Consider the following 23,948-nt stretch of genomic DNA (forward strand, 5'->3'; position numbering starts at 1 on the left):
GAGCCTGAGGCTCTGGCTGGGAAGTGCACTGAACGGGATGAGGCTCTTGAGATTGCCAAGGGAGCCAGTTAGCCTGTGCAGTGTGCTTGCTGGAAAATGACTGGTAAATCTGTACTGAGCTGGTTTATTAAAAAAAAAAAAAAAGGCTATGGGAGTCCCTGAGGCCTGCAGGGAAACCCTTAATGTTAAATGTTCTCTTTCCTGCCTCACAGTGCTTAAATGCCTCACAGTGATGAAAGTCTGTTTTGCAGCTGTTAAGGTTTAATTTTGAGGGAAAGGAAAATAATTTGACAAATTGAGAAATATTTTATAACTACAGCAAATACCTAATGTGGAGCACATTTATGCTGTAACATACTTTTTGCTGAACCATCCAGAAATGTGACAGATGCTTAGCCAGAAAGAGCTTTATCCCTCTAAAGTTTACTGGGAATATTTTGGTATCATAGGTTGGAAATAAATAAATAAATATTTTAAAGTAGATAAATTGATCCTAAGTACATGAAAATTACCCAGATAATAAAGCTTTAATTTGAGTTGTAGTTGAGTTGTAGTGGGTGATACATTATGAAATATTAGCTGTGCGTATCATGGTAATCTGAAGTTTGTTTCCATTTGTATTACTAAAGTATCCTCGAAGTTGACTACTGGTGAGAAGACTTGAGTGGGCTTTCCTTTGTTAATCTCACTGGTATACACTGTATTCTACCTGCCTGGAAAGAAAGATAAGCTCAGTCAAGTTTGCCTTGGCATTCCAAACAAAATTCTTAGGTCTCTCTTCTGGCCATAATATGACAGTAGCACAAAATAATAACTGGCATTTTGTTCAGAGCTTTGGTTTAATAGAGCTAAAAGCAAGTTGATATTTTTCCCTGTTCTCTTTTAAGTTTTCCTGTCTCTCTGTTATACACAGATTTTAAGCTGTGTAATTGTTATTTCCCCCCTCTCTGCACTCACCTCAGGCATTTGGCATTGGGAACAGGCCAAGGGAAGTGAAGGGGATTGCGAGCAGCACCAAACAGTAGAGAGAAACCTAGGAATTGCATTCAGGCTTCCACAGTTTTTGGTCTAGGTCTCTGTTTACTCCATAAAAGTACTTTTGATGATGTTTCTGTGAATGTTAAAACAGGAAGATATTTTCACCTTGTGTTAAATTTAGTCATTGCTTCTGCATTGACTTCTAACAATGCTTATGGCTTGTGTATTGATTATATGTTTAATTCTCTTGTGAGAAAGGGATAACCAGATGTGTAGAGTGAAAATCATTTCAGTGCAGTTACTATCTTGACTTGTTACATAACCAGCATGCTTGTTTCTTATACTTCTTTCCATGTAGTCTTTATTTAAATAATATGATATCTTCAGAGCCTTTTGATTTCATCCTTATAACGTACTTTAACACTTTGATGTTGTCTGTCTCTTCAGGGATGATTCTGTACCAGAGGATAATATTTGGAGGGGTATCCTCTCTGTGATTTTCTTCTTTCTAATCATCAGTGTTCTAGCTTTTCCTAATGGTGAGTAAGGTTTATACTTCACTTTTTGTAACGTGGATTTCTCTTTATTGTCACTATATTTATTTTGATTTTTATTGAAGTACCACTTTTAAATGTAGGGGTTTTTTTTTTTTCTTCACTCTTTTGAATTCCTTTATGTTAAGGAACAGTCTAAAAATGGGTTGCAATCATACCAAGCGGAGATAACAGTAAAATGCAAGTTATTTATAGCTTGTCTGTATACAGCATGGAAGTCAGTTTTCCAAATCCGTGTCTCTGTTTGCAGGTGTACAGTTGCAGCTCAGATTGCTGTGTAATGATGCTGCCAGATCCTTAAATAATATTTAAAAGGAGTCTGCCTCAGTGTGTTTTAACAGAATTGTCGTTCTACAAATTCCCTGAGATACAACACATTACATAAATCACCTTACCAGAAGCTAGTGATAGTTAGAAGTGGCTGAAGTCACATTGCAAGGTAAAACCACCGTTGCTCAGTGGAAATTTAAGTTGGACAAAAGTTTTGGTAATAGTGTGAGGAGCAGAAAGTGCAAAAAGTAACACTTAATTCTGTGGAGGAAATACTGTCTTCCTGGTGTGTTGGTGTTTTTAATTATTTATTTATTTTTAATTTTTACTTATTGCTGTCAGCAAGAACATATTTCTTGGGTGAGGTCTAAACTGTTTCAAGATTGGTGGTGCTCAGGAAAAAACAGTGGTTGTGCTTAGGGCAGCTTTGTAGTTCAGAGTCAGGATATATTTTTTCATATTTTAAGAATCATTAATCCATACTTTTCATGAAGCACTCCCTGAAAAACTGAGTGCTAGAGAAAAATTAGGCTCTGTGCATACAGTGGTGAAAGAGCAGTCCACAGTGTGTGCTGAAAATATTTGTTCAGCCACTTCTTGCTACTTAAATGTATGATTTATGTTTAGAGGTTTTCCAGTTTTAGCAGTTACCTTCTCTGTTCTTCACATTAACTGAGAGATTTTTAATCTAATAGTCAGCTTAATCACTGACTCTAAGGTAGATAATATTGACACTGGTAAAAAGCATAGGTATCTTACTACTTGTCAGATATGTGATACTCAGTTTGGAAGTTTTAGGGGGCTTGTTTGCTAACGTTTCGTGGTCGTCTGAAGGCTAAGCATCATGTTTCTTTGCTAACACATAGAAATTTGTATTTGATGACTTTATTGGGAGTGAGCCATGTTTGGAGCTATGGTCTAGAAACCAGATCAAGAGATCCTCAGGTGACACCTGAGATACAGTGTCTGCTGAGCAAACAGCATATTATTGTTCTGGAAACAACTCCATAAAAATAATTGAAAATTTTGTCTACACCCTACTAATTGGCAGTCTCCTTTTCCTCTCTGAAATCTGCTGTTACCTCTTTTGTTTTAACATAGAGCCCCAACTTTTGGGTATATTATATAGTTTGATGGAGAACCGATCCACGCTTGTGCCAAATCCTCATATGAGAGATACTCAAAAATAGATTATGTGGTTCTTATTGACATGTCTTCTGATAGGCTTTTTGTTTACTGTCCACAGGACCCTTTACACGTCCCCACCCTGCAATATGGAGAATGGTTTTTGGTAAGTTCAAGTTGTGTTTCTGACTTTTTCAGTGCTTCTGTAGGACTGACCATTTTAACTTTCAGATGAATAGAATTGTCTTGAAATATAAGGGTGCATCAAAGTTGTATGACTGTCACTTCCCTCCCACTTCTGAACAGTTGCTTATAATCTGTTCTTAATTATGTTTGGGAATGTCATTGTAGTTACTCTTTGTCAGAGTGGTTAAATTAAATCACCAGAAAACGATCATTCATTCCACTACTCTATTTTAGTCCTGTTTTGTGTTTGTGATTCCTAATCTCCTTCCCCCTTCCTACTGCCATCTCTTCCCACTCCGAAAAAATTTGAATTTTTTTATAGCTCGTGCGTATACTATCTGACTTCTAACTAAATCTGCTTTAGTAGGGTGCTTCTTTTCATTATTGGCAAAATATGCTATTAGTTTAGATGTTTATTAAATTATATATTTGTATAGGTTAACATAAATTTATTAATATTCTTAACATGTAAATATTCATATTCTTAACTTATAATTTCAGCAAAAATACCTGTAAATATTAGTTGTGTTCATAGTTTGGAAAATAATGATATTAACTATGGAACTTACCGAGTGAAATCCTACTCCTTAAACATCTGAATTACATGGCAAAGCCACAAGCAATTTTATTTTTAAATAATTCAGGGTTCACAGAGCATATCCTAGACTTTAAGCACATTTGCAGGGAGTTGGGCACATTGGATTTAAAAGCTGATCTCTTTCTTTTTAAGAGAACTGGATGTTTTTCTCTCCCGCCATTTTATATAGCTAAAAATAAGTAGCCTCCCAAAGTAGCTGATTACTCATCTGTTGACATTGAGAGGATACTACTGATTACATAGTACTTGTTGAACAGTTCTGCACCTTTTGAAGTTTGGGAAACACAGGCCCTACTGCTCATTTCAGGTTTCAGCAAATGTAAATTAGAAGGGCGTTCTCAGTATTGATACTGACAGAGCTTGACCTTCTGTACTTTTGGGAAAAGGCTGCATGCAAAATCAAGAGCAGCATTTTTCCCCATATAATTCTGCTGCTTCTGGCATGGCTTATTTAGCTGTGCTTGAGGTCTCAGTCCTGTTGGGTAGATGGAAGTCGGGAGTAGTGTGTCTTCAGCATTTCAGGATGCACCCTTGCCTGCAGGCTGTACTTCTTGTAGTAGTTTCACCGCTGGTGTGTTTTTAGGATGTACTGCAGAGGACAGTGTATATATTTTCTGTTCATATATGTGTACTTGAACAGAAGTTGTCCTCTAGCATATAGTGGGGGTTAATAACACATGAGTTCTGGTTCTAGTTTAAAAAGTCCTTCCAGAATTGCTGCTGTTTATTTTGGATGGCAGATACTAAGTTTATTCACATTGATCTTTCTGCCTTCCGTGACATTGCTGCAGGATGCAAGTAAGTTCGAGTGCTAGTCTGTAGAAATTGTGTTAGTGATTATATGCCTCTTCTGAATATGGTTTTAGATATCTGTGGACGTGTGAATAATGGAAAGATATGCTCCCAGCAGCAGCTTCATCTACCCACGGATCCACACCTAGGAGTCTTAACAAGTTACTTAACTTGTAACTTCTTACAAATTTTTCTTTTATTAAAAAAACAAACAAACCCATATTCAGACATCAGGAGGAAAGAGGTGGTAGTGCCAAATGCAGTAGTGTTTCATAATTTATAATGGTGTGAAAACAAATAATTATGATCTTTATCATTAAAAGCTTGAAATAGCAAATTATCCAGCTCACTGGAGTAACTCAAATGTGTGATAGTTTATATTTATTACTACTCTTTATTGGTTGCCAGCATATCTGAAAATTGCTAGCTGGGATTATTAAATTGATCGTTGTGTTGAAAACTGCATATAGGCTTAGGGACCTGAATTAATGAGACCAAGAATGCTTAAAGCAAAGGAACAGAGTTAGTCCAATCTTGGGGTCCTAATGTATCTCTTCCTAAAGAGCTTCCTGATCACAGCCTTGTACTACTCATGTCTAAAGTGATTGGACTGATTTTGTTTTGATTGGGCTCATACAGTTGAGCATACATTATATCACTTGAAACAGGAGGTGATGTGAAGGGCTGAGTGCTCAGAGATTACCATCAAACTTGTGTCTCTTAAGCTTTTTTGCATGTTGCCACTGTATGAATAAAACTGATTTGTGGAAACTGGGTATGTATAGAGCAACAGTTTGAAAGCAGCTTTTTGGACTCTCTGCGTCCCAAGGAGTTTTGTGAGTGAACGTGATTTTAAAGCTGTGTCTTTTTGCAGGTCTCAGTGTGCTCTATTTTCTGTTCCTGGTATTCGTGCTCTTCCTTAACTTTGAGCAGGTAAAAGCAGTGATGTACTGGCTGGATCCTAATCTTCGATATGCCACAAGGGAAGCAGATATTATGGTATGTATCTGTGGCACCTTATTGGACATTTTGACTGCTTTAGGCAGATAAATCTGAATTTGCTGGTATGATCAGTGCAAGTTTGTGCCTATACTTGACAGAGTCAATGAGTCTTTTGTATCAATTGTTATTTCTTTACGTTGAAATCAATTAGTGTGAAAAACAAAGCAATCTTCTCTGTATTTTTTTCTTCTAATGCAGACATTCAGATGAGTGTGCAGTTGGGAGTGTGAGATATGTTTGCGCTAGAGTGGCTTTGGATTCCTTTAAATAATAAGTATGAACCTGAATACTGAAAATAGACTTAGCAAGGTACTATGTAAATGAGGCCTGCACCGTGTGTGTCCCAGGTCAGTTTTTTTTGATGCCACAGTGCTGCACTCAGAGAACTTTGGTCTTGCCTTATTTCTCTGAGCTTAATACATGACTGGGATGCTACTGAGCATGTGGAAATACAGGTACAACAACTGCAGGGCTCTGCTGCCTTCCAATCACCCAGCTAAGTGCTGGTGTTGTAAGCATTGGGAAATTACTTCCATAGACTATGACCTGGAGTGACATGGAAAGCCAAGCTTGTTGTTCTGCCTGTTGAGCAGCTTGCAAAGAGATTTCAATACAGAGAACATTCCCCTTCAGGTGAGGACACTAGCTCAGGGAGTTGAGGTAGTAAAAAGAGGCCCTGGAGAAGTGTGTGAGGTACAGGAGACAGGTGGAAGAGGGTGTGAGCAGTTGAGCACCAAGCAGAAGAGGGTTGCTGCCTGGAAAGGCAAGAGTTACCAGTCTTGTCCTCTTCACTGTCCCATCACATTAGTGCCCACCACCTGACCAGCATGCTTCCTTGCCCTTCGGTTTGTGCATTTGTGCAGTGTGGTCACCTCTTGTGTAATAGGTGCTGTTATCAGACTCGTACCTCTAAAGTAAGGAAATACACTGATTGTCTTTGTGTATGCAGTAAATAGCTATTTGCCAAACTACTGCACAGCATCTAATCAGCAGTGACTGCAAACTGTAGCACGTAAGAGGGAATGGAAGTCTTTACAGTGCAGTGACCGATAGTGAGGGCTGTATAACAGGCTCCTTACCTGGAAAACTCTGAATGCTTCAGGTATTGCACCTCATCTGATCATCAGTATGTGCTGTGCAACTCCAGCATCCAGAGCAGGGCTGTGGCTTTCTGTTCTGCAAGAGAGGTGTGGTGGTGGTGAGGTGTGGGCAGCCTGCTCTTAGGGTGGTGGGAGGACACATTGCTAAATGGAGCATGAGCATGGGGGTTAGTGATGTTGCTGGGCAACAAAAAAAGGGAACTGAGATAAGGAGTGTGTTGGTAAGTCAGATTCACCTGGCTCTCCTGTCATTTAAGTTAGAAATAAATAGATTCTGGTAAGGGGAGGACTACTATTACTACTGGCAGAGAACCACAGTACAGCAGATTCCCTGACTGTGGCAGTCAGCGAAAACTTACTCTGTACTACTTTGCAATCCTGGTACTGTCACTTGGAGTAAATTTTTAAAGTGCAACTATGATAAAGCTTGGTCTCTTGCACAGGGCTGATGAAGTTGCTTGAGTATAAAACCAAGTTCAACACATGTCACTGTGTGACTGGCAGAGCTAGGTATATAGAAAAAAAGCCTTTTCAGTAAAAACAAAAGCAAAAAAAGCAAGAGCTCTGAAAAAGAAATTTACTTTTGGGGTAACCTTAGTGTCCACTCGTCATAGAATTTCATATATCATGGTGTAGCTAGGAGCCTGCACATTCCATTGTGCATTTTGTGCTTTTGATCAGAAAATGAAACACAGTGGTTCTAAGATTTTGTGTGCATGTAGGTACCAAAAGGGTGTGCAGGGTACCAAAGCGATTTCAACTTGAAGCTTGCTGGGATTTGAACCTGGATATTTTTCTGCATATAAATATATATGAGCAAAAAGAAGCAGAAAAGTGGAACAAAGCTGCAGTGTGTGTGAATTTGTGCACCATTCTGCCCAGGTGTTCCAGTTGTACTGGAAGTACAGTAAATGACCCCGTTTGAGATCTCTTTGGGTACATGCACGAAAGCTGCAGCTTTGCCATCATTAGGACAGGTGGTGCATCTTTCTCTGAATGACTGGGAGCATTGGCATGTGTGAGAAGCAGCACTGTGCTTTCCCTTCAGCCAGCACCAGCAGTAAGGGTTACTTAAAGTTTCACTGTGGGACTTATCTGATTTCTGAGAGGGAGTGTGAGAGATGGGAGAAGTATTTGTGAGAAATGGTGCATTCTTTTCTCTGTGGAGACCAGGATGTAAATCTTTCTCTGTCTTCCTCTTTTCAACTTGACCATGGTTCACTTGTGCAGGATTAGCAATAGTTCTGACCTGAAAAAGAATCCTTTCTTAATTCAACAGCACTGAGCAGTGCTGTGTTGTCACCTGCAGGTGGCAATGTATATTTTAGGAGGGTTGGAGAGCAGAGGATTTTTTTAAATGTGTGTTTCCAGTTGGGAATAGAATCACAGAATCATAGAATGGTTAGGGTTGGAAGGGACCTTCAAAGGTCATCTAGTCCAACCAGGACCCCATCCTCCCGAGGGAGACGTGCTTTGGCGTTCCCCACAGCCACAGGAATTCAGAGCCCTCTGAGGCTGTCCAAGACATGAGGAAATGACCTGCTGACCCACGCTCCGCTTAGGAGACCCCACACTTGTAAGTTCAGTTTGAGCCCAGTGATGAGACGGAACCCCACAGATGCAGTCTCCTGATGGCATACAGATTTTTTTTTTAAATTGGGCGTTGATTTCTAGCACTTGCTGTACAGCATTATGAGAGAACACGTTTCCTTTGTTATTGATGACCAGAATACTAATTGATAGTCTTAAGGGATCTGGCACTGATCTGTGACCGAACAGTTCTGGCGGTGGAGCTTTTTGGGTGGTTTTCTTTTTGTCTCCTCTTCAGCCCTGTGACTGAACTCTCTCAATATAAATGTGTTCTGGGAAATTGTTTTGGTGAGGAAAATAAGACACAAAAGATAATCAAATGATCATTGTGATGAGTAACATAACATCTCAGACTGGTGAGGATTAGCCAGTGATGAGCCACAGCTGAACACCAGACAGCATAAAAATGGGGAAAGGTGGTTATTTCAAACCAAGACCCCAAAGAAAAGCAAATAACTGTTTCCTGGAGTATTGTTTGCTGGTTTTGTTATTATTGATTTTATTGCTCCTGCTGTTCCTCTGTCACATAAGAGATACGTGCTCCTTCAGGCACCAAGGTCTATTAGAGCTGTACTATGCTGACACTGAGTCTTAATACTGAGAGCTTTTCTAGAAGAACAAGGCAGTGGAATAATACATATTTTAATATCCTTATAATTTCAGCCTTGTTGCACTGCATAGGAAGAAGTTTCTTCACTCTAGTGTTTCTGAAGTTGCCTGTTCGTTGAGGTCTTATGTCGTTTTTGATTTTTTTTTTTTTTTGTTGGTTGGTTTTGATTAACAGGAGTATGCTGTGAACTGTCATGTTATCACCTGGGAGAGAATCCTCAGCCACTTTGATATATTTGCTTTTGGGCATTTCTGGGGCTGGGCTATGAAGGCTTTGCTGATCCGCAGCTATGGGCTGTGCTGGACTATTAGCATCACCTGGGAGCTCACTGAGGTAGGCTACTCATTTATCTTAATTATAAGCAAATGTGTGAGACTTGAATTGTTCTTAGGGGGAAGTGTGAATGTTACTAGAAGGATGACTTGCTAGTTCTTGCATAGATTTACACTTCAAGCCCTATAAACCAGATGCTGAGCAATTGGTGCAGTTGCATTAGTGAACGCTGGGATTAGCGGCACGCTGGGATTTGGGTAAGTGACTTACTTCTACTTGAACAGGAGGGAAGTCTAGTCCAGTCTGGTGCCATCTATACTTTGTTTTTCTGCTGTTATGGGCATAAACATTCATGCTACTTCATATGTTGACTAATATTCAGAGCAACTGTTCTCCTTTTTCACCTTCTGTTATCTGTGATCTACTGTCATGATCCCCTTACCCCAAATACAACAGTGTTACACAGTGTGTATAGTCGTGCATACTGTACAGTGAAATGGAGTTGAGGGATCCCCGAGGAAGGTGTGAGAACCTATGAGGAGAAGTCTATATGGAATGTCAAGACTATTGGGCATGTTGTTTTCTGTTGTGAGACCTGAGTGCATGGCCACTTCTTTTGTTAAATCGTACCCCACAAGCCTAGTTTATTCATGTTCACCAACATAAAAATGTGATTTTTGCTAGACCTGGGTCTAAGCTAGTTCAGATGCAGTGCAGTTGCCCTCCACCATGGCTTGGAGGACTGCTGACTTGTTTTTGTTATCGAGCTTTACCACAGTTCTCTTAAGCATATGCTTAAATCATTTGACTGTCAGTGCTTTCAAATCCTATTTTGACTTTAAAAAAAAAATACAGATACTGAACTTGATTCAGTCAGTTGACTGTTGCTTGGACTACTGGTCCTTACTGTTAGGACCAGTTACTTATATTAAGAATTCAAGCTGATTAATTTCTACTCTAAATATTCTAATTTGTGTGTAACCTAGAGCTTGATTAGTAAATATGTGTCACCTAAAATACAAGGTTGACTTTCTATAAAAATGAGTTTCATTTCATTGTGTGGAGAGACATGGATTTACAGACAGACCACTCAGTGGATAAGGAATTGGCTGGATGGCCACACTCAAGAGTTGTGACAGTGACATTCCTTTTTGTCGACGACATGGACAGTGGGTAGAGTGCACTTTCAGCAAGTTTGCTGGTGACACCAAGCTGTGTGGTGCAGTCGACAGGCTGGAGGGAAGGGATGCCATCCAGAGGGATCTTGACATGCTGGGGAGGTGGGCCTGTGCAAACCTCATGAAGTTCAACCAGGCCAAGTGCAATGTCTTGCATATGGGTTCGGGGAAATCCCAAGCACAAATACAGGCTGGGCAGAGAATGAATTGAGACCAGCCCTGAGGAGAAGGACTTGGGAGTGATGGTGGACGAGAAGCTCAACGTGAGCTGGGCAATGTGCACTTGGAGCCCAGAAAGCCAACCGCATCCTGGGCTGCATCAAGAGAAGCGTGGCCAGCAGGTCGAGGGAGGTGATTCTGCCCTTTTCCTCTGCTCTCATGGGACCCCACCCGGAGTACTGCATCCAGCTCTGGAGCCTCCAATGTAAGAAGGATGTGGACCAGTTGGAGAGGGTCCAGAGGAGAGCCACAAAGATGATGAGAGGGCTGGAGCACCTTTCCTATGAGGACAGGCTTGAGAGAGTTGGGGCTCTTCAGCCTGGAGGAGAGAAGGCTCCAGGGAGACCTTAAAGTGGCCTTTCAGTACCTACAGGGGGCTTATAAGAAAGATGGGGAGAAACTGTTTAGTGGGGCCTGTTGTGATAGGGTGAGGGATAATGATTTTAAACTAAAAGAGAGTAGATTCAGACTAGATATAAGGAAAGAAATTTTCACAATGAGGGTGGTGGAACACTGGCACAGGTTGCCCAGAGAGGTGGTGGATGCCCCATCCCTGGAAACATTCAAGGCCAGGTTAGATGAGGCTCTGAGCAACCTGATCTGGTTGAAGATGTCCCTGCTCCAGACTAGATGGACTTGGACTAGATGACCTTTAAAGGTCCCTTCCAATCCTAACCATTTTATGATTCTATATTCTTTGATTGGACAATTCAGAGAAAAAAAAAAAATCCAATTTTTATCAGCTTTTGTGACACCGTAATCTAAAGTGTCACAATACTAAGTGTAGATACAAACACCTGAATTTAGTCTTTAAAATCATAGTTTTCTGTAGAGCTTGCTGCCTTGAGAATGCTTGGCTTATCTGGCAAGACATTTATAATTCAGAAATGTAGATAAAGATTTAGGTTTTTGTTTTTTTTTTTTTTTTTAAATTAAACTTCTGGGTTTGAAAATACTGGTGCCCTGAGTTCCTTTTCAAAACATGTTTTTGTTATGTAGCATTGAAGAATATGCTGTTTTCTAAGTTATTTTGAATGTGGTTAAGATTGGGATTTTGCAAGTACCCATCCACAAAAAAAAAAAACCCCAGCTTTGCTAGTTACTGTAGTCATTTTTTTTCCCTCTGGAAAAGAACAAATTTGGATTTGTTTCACACACACACTCTTATCATTCAGCTGATCATCGCACAACCATCATCATCAATTTGACATCGCAGGGGGTGTCTGGTATTCCCTAGTGTTGAAAGGCAGATTATTGGAACAGACAATGTGTTGGATAAGGTTCAACATATAGAGAGGTTATCACCACTGAAATGGATTTTTAATGAATTAGTTAGTTCAGGACAGTCATTAGAAACCTGCAGAAGTTACTAGGGCAGTTATATGGGGATTTAGCTGTGCATCTCCTATTAGCATTAATGGATTTCAGCTGGCTCCCCATTCTGAAATGGGACACTTGGCTCATGCTCCATACTATCAGATTAAAGTTGGGATGCAGGTGGACCTTGGTCTCTTGTTCTGAGAAAACAGTAAGCACCTACGGTACGCTCTATAAAAAGAGTAGTCACCAAATGTATATGTAAGTACATTTAATTGCCTTACTGATGCCTCATAGTGGTCCTCACTTAAGTTGAGGATTCAGAAAGGAACAGATTGCTTCAGAGGTACACTTCAGATTTGTACGCTTTCCAGAGAAATCTTTAAGGGACTCTATGTGTTGATATATCCAGCTGGTGTCAGCTTTTCAGTCTGATGTTGGTTTGTTTCTGGACTGTTTTCCAGTATCTTAATCATAAAAGTACTTTTGTCATTAATGCTTAGCAGAGACCAAGCAGGAAGGGAGAGTGGAATATCCTTTTAAGTTCTTGCGCCGTTCTGGATCAAGTATAGCAGTAAGGCTCATAGCACCCAAAGTATTGCTGAACTCTTAATCTTTTCACAGTCACTAGATTTCCTAAAAATAGTAAATGAAAGAAAGAATTTTTAAATAGAGCAAGTCTTAAGTCCTGATTTCCAGCATAGAATCATAAAATGGTTAAGATTGGAAGGGACCTTCAAAGGTCATGCTTTAGTACTGACAGTTGTTACAAATGCATCTGTTCTACTTACTGCATCTCCTTGCTGGTTTAGAAAACATACTTTTAAAAACTGGTTATAAAAAATAAAACAAAGATTCTTTTCAATTTATTTTTTTTAAAGCAAAACACCTTCTTCCCTCCAAGAAATGTAGTAGTTTTTCTTGATTCATGCATTTCTATTGATACTCTGTGTATTGTCTTTGAGAGGCCAAGAGCTGCATGATATCCTTACGTACAGAATAGCTCCAACAGGGAATGGTGAGAAGGAAATCTCTGATGTCTTACTGGTTCTGTCCGAGGCCTTGTGAAGTTAATGGAAGGATGCCCATCAAATTTCAGTAATGTGGCTCATGTCCTTGAAGTATGACATATACTGAAAAGCTGATCTTTGAATGTGTAATTAAAAAGTGAATTTATGAAGTCTGTTCTGTTCCTTACCCAAAATCTTTTCTGTATTCTGTAGCTCTTCTTCATGCACCTTCTGCCTAATTTTGCTGAGTGCTGGTGGGATCAAGTCATTTTGGACATCCTGCTTTGTAACGGGGGTGGCATCTGGTTGGGCATGGTAGTTTGTCGTTTCTTGGAGATGAGGACCTATCACTGGGCAAGCTTCAAGTAGGTCTAAATAAAAGCTTGATAAACATTGTTTGATGTTATAACGTTAAATTCATATCCTTGGGAAGTCGGCTGCCTTCTTTGCGTGTGTAAAATGCGTGTGATATAGAAATGGCATGCAGTCTGCATGTGCTAACAATGCTGTACATTTATTTTGAATGTTTAAAGTCCATCTCGTAGTATTCTACTTTACAGCATATATTTGTAAATATAATGATGTATATACAATTTACCTTTGTGATCTAAGTTAAAAGCATTGATTCCAAATTAAAATACAAAGTAGTAAAGCTATTGGCATTTTCAGTTTATTTTTTACAAGTTAAACTTTGAGGAATGCAGTGAACAAATCTGGTTGTAATTGTTTTCTCATTATACAGTGTTTTTAAGCTAGATTTGGGCTCAGCTTGATGAGACATTAGTGTGGCAATCTGTCAGCACTAGTTGTAATTGCAGAAGAGCAATCAGGCTGATTGCACCTGTGTTGTGAATTGCCTTACCCCATTGCTGACCCTCTAAAATAAATTGAGTTATTGCAAAATCAAGTAGCATTTGTTGTGTAAAAAGGCAAGGGCTTGTGGCCTTGTAAGTGTCAGTTCCCGATTGTCCAGGTGTGGTTTCTTCCATAGTTTGTGGTTTTTGGGGTTTTTTTGTTTGTTTGTTTTGATTTGGGTTTTTTGTTTGTTTGGTTTTTGGTTTGTTTTTGGTTTTTTTTGTTTTTTGTTTTTTTTTTCTCCTGCTCTCTTGCCTTCTTCCCTACAAGTTGGTGGCAAGCATGATTATCTGCACGTTACCAATGGTATAGATGAAACGGAATCAAGCAATTCCAAAGGATGTTGCCTTGAGAGAGGAAAAGGAGCTCAAATTTTGACTTTCAAATTTGTAGTCTGCATGAACTTCCGTACTGCTTTCTTTTCTTGCTCACAAGTTTGTTAATTGCTCTGAGAACCATCCAGCCTTTACTCTCAATTCAATTTTCCCATATTTCAATTCAGGAGGACTAATGAACATTATAAAGTTAATGGTCCCTCTGTTTTTATAGAGAGCTCACTGAAAGTTAGAACAGCAGATATCTATGGCAGGACTAGTCTTTATTGTCTTTGTGGAATATTTTTTCCTCATGTTCTTTTAAATGGATGAGTAGATATATATATATATATATATATATATACATATTTTTAACCTTTAATATGAAGAGGAGCTACATAGAATGAGAAGCTTTTAGTTGTGCATTTTTGTTTTCTTTTCCTTTTTTTTGTTGAATAAACACACATCTTAAAGATTGGAGTATTACACCTAACAAAAGAACACAAGTATCAGAAATATCAAATCTGAGTTGTCTTTTTTGTCCAGAAGAGCCAGGGAAATAACAGGGTGAAAACTGACTTCTAGCCCTGCTAGTCCTCCTTCAGAAAATGAAACTGAGTTTTTTTTCAATTCGCTGTCCTTTGGATGCTATTGCTCATCTGAATTAATGTTATCAAAAGCAAGAACCAGTAACACATCTGTCAGATGAAGCTCCATTCACATCCACTTTCAAAAGGGAATGTAAACACCACCTAGCTTTTAACAGTGCTATCGCATCTCTCCAGATGAATGCAAATCTTCTAATATCAGAACAACAGGGGTTGTGTGTGCTGGGAGTGCAGTATTTTCAAACCTGTGGAGCCAGCCCCTTGTAGAACTAATGAATAAAGAATCTGGCAGATTCTCGATGTCGGTGAGCTCTAGAACAAGGAGTCTTTGGGATAAGAGGAGTGGCAGCATAGACCAGGAAGAAATATCCTCTGTATTTTCCAAGGGGATTACAGAATTGCAATCCTTGTTTCTTTCCTTCATGGAAAGAATGAGAGATATTTTGTCGTTAGTTACTGAGTAAGGATAGAGGAGAGTGGGCTTTCATAGCAGAATGCACCCTCACTGAAATGCTTAATAGATTATGTTTCTTAATTCACTCTTTTCTGGTACGCAGTTGTGTTTGTGAAGATGTTTACTGTCCAGCAAAAAAGTGTAATTGTTCTGAAATATCAGTAACATGACTACTGCGTTTTTTCCCCCTTGTGTTTACTCCAGCTATCCTCTTTTTTTAGGGACATTCACACGACCACAGGGAAAATCAAAAGAGCTGTATTACAGTTCACTCCAGCCAGCTGGACCTATGTCCGCTGGTTTGACCCAAAGTCTTCATTTCAAAGAGTGGCTGGAGTCTACCTTTTCATGATCATTTGGCAGGTAAGAAATAAATTCAGTGAAATCTAAGCTGCCATCAGCTCAGTTACTTATTGGCTGTGTTTGACTAGAAGATATTCTAATGCAATGTATGTCCATCATTGAGATACGCGGTTAAATGAACTGATAACACAGAATCGGTCAGGGCATTGTTCATGGGAGTTACATGATAGTTCAGGAGTGTAATTACAGAATCTGTGGAAAAAAACAAATGTTACAGATTGCTTAACTGGACATAAGATTGCTCTTTGCAATTGATGCAGTTTTAAAAACTGCTAGACAGTGGGGGTTGGTTTGTTGTTGTTGGTTTGGTTTTGTTGTGTGTTGTGTTGTTTGGTTGTTGGTGGGTTTTGGTCTGTTGTGGTTTTGTTTGTTTTTTTTTTTTTTGTTTAATTTCCCGTTGAGTGGGTCACTGATACTCAGAATTCAGACCTTGACCTGACAAGACTCCATAATATGACCCAACTACTTTGGTACTTTGTCATGCAAATGGTAGCAGTGTTTACTAAAACTTTTTTTTTTATTTGATTAATTTAGTTTTTAAAAGGAGAACCAGAAGTATCTTATATATATGTATATTTTTTTAATATATCTTTTCTACTTCTCTACCAAATTTGCCTCAATCATTCATCCCTGATTTAGGATATGAAAGTTATCAGAAGATCTCTGCAGTGTGTATTAGTGTGTGGTCCCCTAATGGATTTCTGGAAAGAGAGGAAATACTTTTATAGAGGTGTCTAGGGGAGAATTCTTTGTTTTACTAGTGTATTCCTTACTTGTCCTGGAGTGGGAATCTTAGACTCCTTAAATCCTCAGTCTAAACAGCAGGGCTATACTACAGCATAGATAGTTTCTCTTAAGTGTTTTCATTCCGTATCAGTCTTAGCTCATTAAGATTTATGTAAGTTGAACACTATTAACTAACTTTTTTTTTTGGTTTTTTTTTTGGTTTGTTTTTTTTTTGTTTGTTTGTTTAGCTAACTGAGTTGAACACATTCTTTTTGAAACATATCTTTGTGTTCCAAGCCAGCCACCCTTTAAGCTGGGGAAGAATTCTCTTCATAGGAATCATTACAGCACCCACTGTAAGGTAATTTTATTGCTGTGGTGTTTTTTCTTAACTTTAAAGTAGCTTGACTTCTAGGCACCCAAGAACTGCATGTAGTTTGTCAATAAGTATAGCACATTTCAAGAAGTTTATGCTTTTGCCACTGTGAAAAGCAAAACATGTTTTCTGCCAAGTAAACTAGTAAGATAAAATGTATATAAGCATCTGTGTTTCCATAGGGATGCGGAACTAGTCTGTTCCATCTTCTGTTTGTGCAGCATCTGCCTGTATTTGCATTAGCTGCATATGTTATCCTTGAGGACTGCACATGAAAGTGTCCAAGTTGATGAGTCAGATGCTCACAAAAGTGTGGATGAGGAAAAATAGAGCTGTTGTTTTTTCTAACTGAGCTCCTTATTCTGTTTGTCTACAGGAAATATTAGCATGTTATAAGAAAAGATAGGGTATTACTGTATTCAGTAACAGAACGGTATATATGCAGTATTAACAGTGGGGTAGAAACATTAACCTTCTTTTAGTCATGCATACAATTTCACATTGTTAGCAGACTCCCCCCATTGTTTTTTTTCTTTTCCCTGTGACACAGCTAGAAGTGGACAGGATGCACACAGTTTTGAAGTTAGAGGCAGGGAAATTGTGATGTGACCTTAGACATTTTAGTGGCAGTTGTGCATTTATTTATTCCTAAAATTCAGCTGTTAGTATCTCAAGTTATGCGCAGTGATTTCACACTTAATTAAATCATCTTGAACATCCTGTAAGCTCCTGTATAGGTGAGCTTTTAAGTATTTTTATGGCACTTGCCAACCTGTAGAAGTCTTTATTATTAACCATCCTTGTGTTGTTGGATTAGTCATCTTCCCATCTGCCAGCAGAAATCAGGAAACAGAGCCTGAGAAAAGGAACTTTGGTCCCACTGCTTTGGGATTTCCCTCTCTGACCTCTTAAAATTTAGGAGCGTACAGAGCATAAAGAACAGAGCAGAATGGTCTCCTGACTGTTTTCAAAATACTGGGAAATTCTACTATGTTCTTGAGAGGAAAAGATGCCAGTGGTTAGAGCACTCACCCATGATATGGAGTAGGCAGATTCTGTTTATTTCATGATTCAAAGCCACATATCAAGAAAAATGCAATTGTTAATAAATTAAAGACAAACTGTGGAAAAATTATTTCAAAGCTGTTGCACTTTACCTAAAATACTTGGAGATTCAGTGGGGACACAGGAGACAAATATGCAACTTTGTTAGCCTGCAAGTTTGGGTACTTTCCCAGTCCTTGCTCTCAGGATTGTTTTCTGTGTTGTTTCAGGCTATTTGATCTGTGTGATAATCTGTCCTACTAGAATTGAAGCCATCTGGTATACATCTAGCATGATTGCATGCGATTTTGACCATCAGCACTTCATTTTTAGTATAGATACATTTGTAACATAAACTCATTTTCTAAATGTAAATATTCTGAGGACTTTCAACTTCACTGAGTAATTTTCTTGTTTCCCTCCACAGGCAATACTATGCGTACCTCACAGATACACAGTGCAAGAGAGTGGGAACTCAGTGCTGGGTGTTTGGGTAAGTGTTCTTGCTGCATTCTTAAAGCACTTGGACAAGTGTTAAATAAGAGTTTAGCATAGAAACAGGCTTCGGATTAAGCCAGTCCTTGTCTTGTGTTGGTTTTAGTTTAAAGAACAGTATTGGAGAGATTTTCTTCTTTTGCAAGTTCAGAGGAAAGGAAAATTCTGGATTTGGAGGTAGAACATGGGAAGTGGTGGAGTAAGTAAGAAGAACAGCAGAAGGAAGAACTAGAAACTGCTGGATAAAGCTAGGCTTCTTGAAAGTAGCATTGGCCTTGCTGCCCTTATTCTCAGTCAGGTGAGAAGGCTGAAGCTTTTACCTCTACCACTTGCCTGTCATTGGAGCAATGTTTACTTTGCTGTCAAGGTGAACATCGTTGCTGTTAGCAGAATCACAACAGAAGACAGTTAAATAAATCACAGAAGACAATGAAACAAACCATAGTTATCAACTATTTCTGTTCTATTCTCAAAGAGGGAAAAGAGTAATGCTACAAACAATGGTTACCTTGGCTACAATCTTTTTCTACTTGTCTCTTGGAGGAGACCTTCCAATGAAGAGTTTGCATGATTGCTTTTGGTGAGAACTTCCTTCTCTAGATGATCTGACTGAAATGTACTGTTCTGGAAATCTTAAGCATATGCTATTGCAGTGTTGTGAAAGCTTCTTGTAAATAAGCAGTATCCCTTTTTGATATGTGACTTGGAAGCTTACAAATGGGAAAGCATAGAAGATCCTAAATCACGTCTTAAAGAAAAAACATATATTTTAAGAAACTATTCAAGAAGCAAATTTCTGATGGCAATGATTTTAAATGAAAACAGCCATTTCATTATCTTTTCAAGGTTAGTGTATGTCTTATTTCCAGAATTGTCTGAACCATTTTTGTGTTTAATAGAGTAATCTATTACTGTTTGAAATTCAAATAGCATTTCAGTGAGCCATAAAATATTCACATCTAACTTAGAGACAGTCCTCTGGCAAACTTATCTCACCTTTCCTGTCAGTCTCAACGATGTTAGAGTTTTAGGAACAGTGCTGGGCTGGAAGGCATATTTCCAGGTGCACCACATTACTGTAAAGAATACCCCTTTCTCAACACTTAATTGAGATGAGAGCAGAGCATGCTGCAATGAAATTGAAGGTATTTCTACTCTTGTTTTAAATGTACCCTGGAGAACATGACATATGTCTCCTTGGGTTGGGCTGGGCTTAAACATTCACCTCTCTCACTGGCTAATCCCCTTGCTGGATGGATCAATTACTGTCTTCAGCTCATAACATCCAATGGACATACAAAAGGTAGTAACTCTGTTCTTGTTTAGTTTTACTGGTGCAAAGTAGGAGTTGATAATATTTTCTGTAAGCCTAAATCTCCTTACTTAGGGAGGATCCCCCTTCTCAAAACATTCTTTAGGAATCGTAATGTGAGTCTGTAACACACAGTCCTTAAAAAGGCATTGAATCTTTTCAATGATCGTGGCAGAGTAACCTGTCTTTCTAGGTTTGGTATGGATGATGCCTTAGTACTGAAGATAACTAATTAATCACACAGTTAATATGACTACTTAATTTACAATTAGAATGAAATAACCTTGCTCTGTTTGTGCATGAACATCTAGTTACAGATCAACTGTATGAATATCTTGGAGATATACACTTGAGTACAGACATATTACTGAAATCTATATTTAAATGATTTAGGAATTGAGTTGGTTTTAGGAGTTGATGTTTATATGAAAAAGGAAATTTTCACAACTATAGATGGTAGTTCTAGAATCTTATAGAAGGCACATTTTAAACAATTTTATAATTTTGGGGAAAGAATTTTCAAGTTCTGCATTATGAAGAAAGAAAGATGAACTTCAGTTTCATCCAACAGAAAGAATGTAAACATTATTTTGCAAACTGAAGGGAGACATGATGCTAAATGTTTGCTGTCTGGCTTGAAAAAATTGTTAAGGATTACAGAAACCATCATCCTTGGTTCAAAGCTCACTGAACACATTAATATTATGTATGTCAGTAAATAGATGCCTAAATATCTCTTTACAATTGCATAGCAAGAACTGCAACAGAATATTTGTCTAGAGTCTGATCTAATTGTGGGAAATGTGAATGGAGTGAGTACCCTGGCCACGAGCTGTCAATGTGCGTTCGCAGCCCAGAAGGCCAATCATATCCTGGGCTGCATGGAAAGATGTGTGGCCAGCAGGTGAGACCCCACCTGGAGTACTGCATCCGGCTCTGGAGCCCTTAGCACAGGAGAGACATGGACCTGTTGGAGGGAGTCCAGAGGAGGCCACAAAAATGATAAGAGGGCTGGAGCACCTCTCCTGTGAGGACAGGCTGAGAGACTTGGGGCTGTTCAGCCTGGAGAAGAAAAGGCTCCAGGGAGACCTTATAGCAGCCCTTAAAGGGAGCTTATAAGAAAGACAAGGACAAACTTTTTAACAGACCCTGTTGTGATAGGACAAAGGGTAATGATTTTAAACTAAAAGAGGGTAGATTTAGACTAGATTTAAGAAAGACATTTTTTACGGTGAGGATGGTGAAGGACAGGCACAGGTTGCCCAGAGAGGTGGTGGTTGCACCATCCCTGGAGACATTCAAGGCCAGGTTGATCGGGGCTCTGAGCAACCTGATCTTGTTGAAGATGTCCCTGCTTCCTGCAGGGGGGTTGGACTTTAAAGATCCCTTCCAACCCAAACCATTCTGTGGTTCTCCTTGGTACTGCGTACTTCTGTAATCTGCTAGAAAAAACAAAGCAACACCAGAAGCTCCTGTTGTTTGTTGGAAAAGCGGTACTCTTCCAGTAATTTAACTATCCAGAATATAATTTCTGAAGCAATTAAATGCAATTAAATAGAATGTTAATATCAGTGGTAAGCCAGACACACTTCTGAAGTTACAAAATTAACAGCTTAACCATGGGAATAATTAAAATTAGTGCCTTGCATTGATGTGAAACTGTGTGCTCTGCGGCTTGACATATACTATAGCATTACTCTCAATAGATGAACAGTAAGTGATGTCAGGCATGAACAAGGCCAGCGCAACAACTCTGCTGGAAATTGCACCATTTTCATTAAGATGAAGCCGTTCAAAAAGGGATATCTGTTAGGATGTTACAAGACCATTTTGATTGAACAAGAACTTACTGTGTCTCTAATTCTACTGCGTATTCTCATCGCCCTTCAGTAGGACACTAACACCTTTCACTGTGAGCATTCTTCAGTCTTTTGATTTACTACTTCTTTAACTGTAATAGCTGTCCTGTTGTACAATGCACTTAACACAAGTATTCTTGACAAGAATAATGGAAAGAATGTATAAATGCAGCACAAACAGCTATACCATTTTTGAGTCTTTGTTGAAAATAGCCTATTGTTTTGTTTATACCTTCGAGTAGATCCTACCCTTGTATGTTTTTTTTCCTGATGGCAGTCTTTATGTTCCCACTGCTGTAGTTGAGCTTAACTATTTTTAAATCTGCAACTGGATCAGTTAGAAAAATATAAACCCAAGAAAGCAAAATAGTTGGTGACCTAACAAAGAGTAACACTGCTCTCAAATTTTTACAAATATGCGCCTCATTAATTTAGAGTATTGGTCAATTAGGTGTTACTTCCACTATTGTAAGTTTTATCCCCACTCATCATGCTGCAAGTCACATTAGATGGTGCAGAGAAAGCTGGAATTTATTATTTGTACAAGGACCATCTCTGCAATTCCAGCGGTTGTCATGCACACATCCTTCCTCTGTCTTTCACAGAGGGAGCAGGGTCCCGTGTGCCAGACAGTAAAGCTAGTTTTGGCAGCTCCCTGGTTGTGGAGAGTGCTGGTAGGGAATGTGTCCTGCAGTGTTGAGCTTGGGAGACCAGAACGCTTGACCAGATGTAAAGTCTACCCGCACATGTTTGAGGAGGAGTTTTCATGTATGTGCTCCTATGTACAACCTCAAAGTCAATATTGAGCATTTAAGTATTAAACTTTTGTACATTTCATAGTTTTCTGCATTATTTGCTTCAGCTTGAGAAGAGTCCATTTTTTACACTTTCGCTGCCTCAGTCATGTTTCTACACTTGTATTTGTTAAAAATATGTAACTTTGTGTCCAGAACTTATACAAACTAAATATATTTCCATGGTAGGTGGTGGAAGTTTGGGGTTCATAACCCTTTGTTCCACACCAAGTGGTAGACAAGCCTCCGTATGGCTTTGAGCCTGAAAAGATGTAAATAGCTGATAACGAGGAGAGAGCTGAAGATACTTGTTTTGGTTCTTGTAATGCCAGAGAGGAAAGTAAATACTGCAGTTTTTCCTCTCACATTTCTCCCCAAATCCTCTGATACTGTAGTGTGGACCTGAGTTTACACATAAACCAGAGCAAATGCATGGATTCTCAGAGAATTTGAAATGCTGTTTCATGTTAATTTTCTCATTAAAATCCATCTGAAGCAAGCTAAGTAGCCTATTTAGAATTGCAATAAATTTACATCCAGTAGAGAAATACCCAAAGCACAGTTCTAGTTCACCCAACAAGGAGTCTGGTTGTTGTTCAGCACGGAAAATAAATTTGTATCTGATGAGGGCTGAAGCACAGTGGTAGGTTTAAACAGAAATTCTCTGCTATTGGCACATGCTCCTGCTTGTTCCCTGGACAAGCAGAGGCTCATGGAATTGTGAACTGCCAGTGTATCACTTTTTGTATGCTCTTTATGCTGAAGAAAAACATAGAAAGAAGAACAGATTTCCTAAAGATTTTCAGTTAGTGGTGGTGTTGGGGACGTGTGTGCTCACTAAAGAGTACCGCGTGTTTAGAGCTGACAGTCTGGGGTCTGAGTTGTGAACATGTGAGTTAAATCCTTAGTATTTGTAACCACTTTTTTCCCTTCCCTCTCTCTTTCATTTACCCACAGGGCTATTGCTTTCATTGAAGCTATTGTGTGCATAAAGTTTGGACAGGATCTTTTTTCCAAAACACAAATACTGTATGTTGTGTTTTGGCTTCTCTGTGTGGTAAGTGAGATTTCTTATGTGAAACTTAAAGCATGGCAAAAGCATTGAAAACATCTAAATAGCTTCCTCTCTGGAACATTGGCAGCAGGGGATCTTTGTGGGGAAATGCTGGTAAAGAGCTTTGCGCGCGTCCTAAGAAAAGCAAATGCTAGATTGTTTCAAACTGACTTTGAACAGACTAGAATAACTTTCTTCTTCTTATTTCCTGGCATAGGAGAATATAGCCACTTTACCGGTGCTTAACAATGAAACAAATGCTAGTTATAGGGCACTTTATGAGAGAAAATGTTAGTTTGACTGAGGCTAACTTTGGTGGTGCTTGCTAAGTGCCCACTGGAAAGCAACAGGAATTAATGAATAGCATTAATAAGTAATGCATGTTGTTTCCCATGGAAGTCTTACAACTATGTAAACAATCCTGTTTTATCAGGCAAATCATTCTCACTCAGCCTGCAACTTTCTGTACTTCAGTGTGATTACTGCAAATGCAGCATGAAATGCCCATTTTATAACGGTAAATGGATGTTTGTCTTGACAGACTTGTAACTCTGATGCCAAACACATTTTTAATGGCCAGTGAAAAATAAGGCATTTATAATGGGCTGACAGATAAATAATTCTCCCTTGTAGCTGGGAACACAGTTTGAACAGGTGATAGGGAGTCAGAATTTATTGTTCTCTTATTTAGCATGACGACTCTATTCCTGAAACTTTGGAAGGGAAAAGTATTGCATTGCTTCCCGAATCAGAGCACCACAAAACCAAACCTGTAACCCAGCTTGAAGTATGGGGCAGAGAGGAGAATTTGTTTTTCTCCCAGACTGGTTGTTCCTAATGATGTACCTACAGCTGCCTTTGCTTGATGACTCTACAGGGTGAGGACAAAAGT

General features: G+C 39.0%; 1 protein-coding gene across 3 annotated transcripts in view; it reads left to right on the top strand.

Annotated features, from left to right (window-relative positions):
- PTDSS1 (phosphatidylserine synthase 1) overlaps window positions 1-23,948 on the top strand; it is a 33,953-nt gene that overhangs the window by 4,401 nt on the left and 5,604 nt on the right. For 2 of the 3 annotated variants that reach the window (XM_086741064.1, XM_086741065.1), the window contains exons 2-10: window positions 1,426-1,517; window positions 3,049-3,093; window positions 5,378-5,502; window positions 8,980-9,138; window positions 13,016-13,167; window positions 15,255-15,396; window positions 16,371-16,483; window positions 17,970-18,035; window positions 22,960-23,059. In XM_086741064.1, the coding sequence (XP_086597190.1) occupies window positions 1,426-1,517; window positions 3,049-3,093; window positions 5,378-5,502; window positions 8,980-9,138; window positions 13,016-13,167; window positions 15,255-15,396; window positions 16,371-16,483; window positions 17,970-18,035; window positions 22,960-23,059 (994 nt within the window). Of the gene's footprint in view, window positions 1-1,425; window positions 1,518-3,048; window positions 3,094-5,377; window positions 5,503-8,979; window positions 9,139-13,015; window positions 13,168-15,254; window positions 15,397-16,370; window positions 16,484-17,969; window positions 18,036-18,143; window positions 18,274-22,959; window positions 23,060-23,948 lie in introns of those variants that run through there. The other variant, XM_086741066.1, reaches the window with a different exon arrangement.

Source organism: Chlamydotis macqueenii, chromosome 2 (genome assembly GCF_036417535.1).
Source record: "Chlamydotis macqueenii isolate bChlMac1 chromosome 2, bChlMac1.mat, whole genome shotgun sequence".
NCBI lineage: Eukaryota > Metazoa > Chordata > Aves > Otidiformes > Otididae > Chlamydotis > Chlamydotis macqueenii.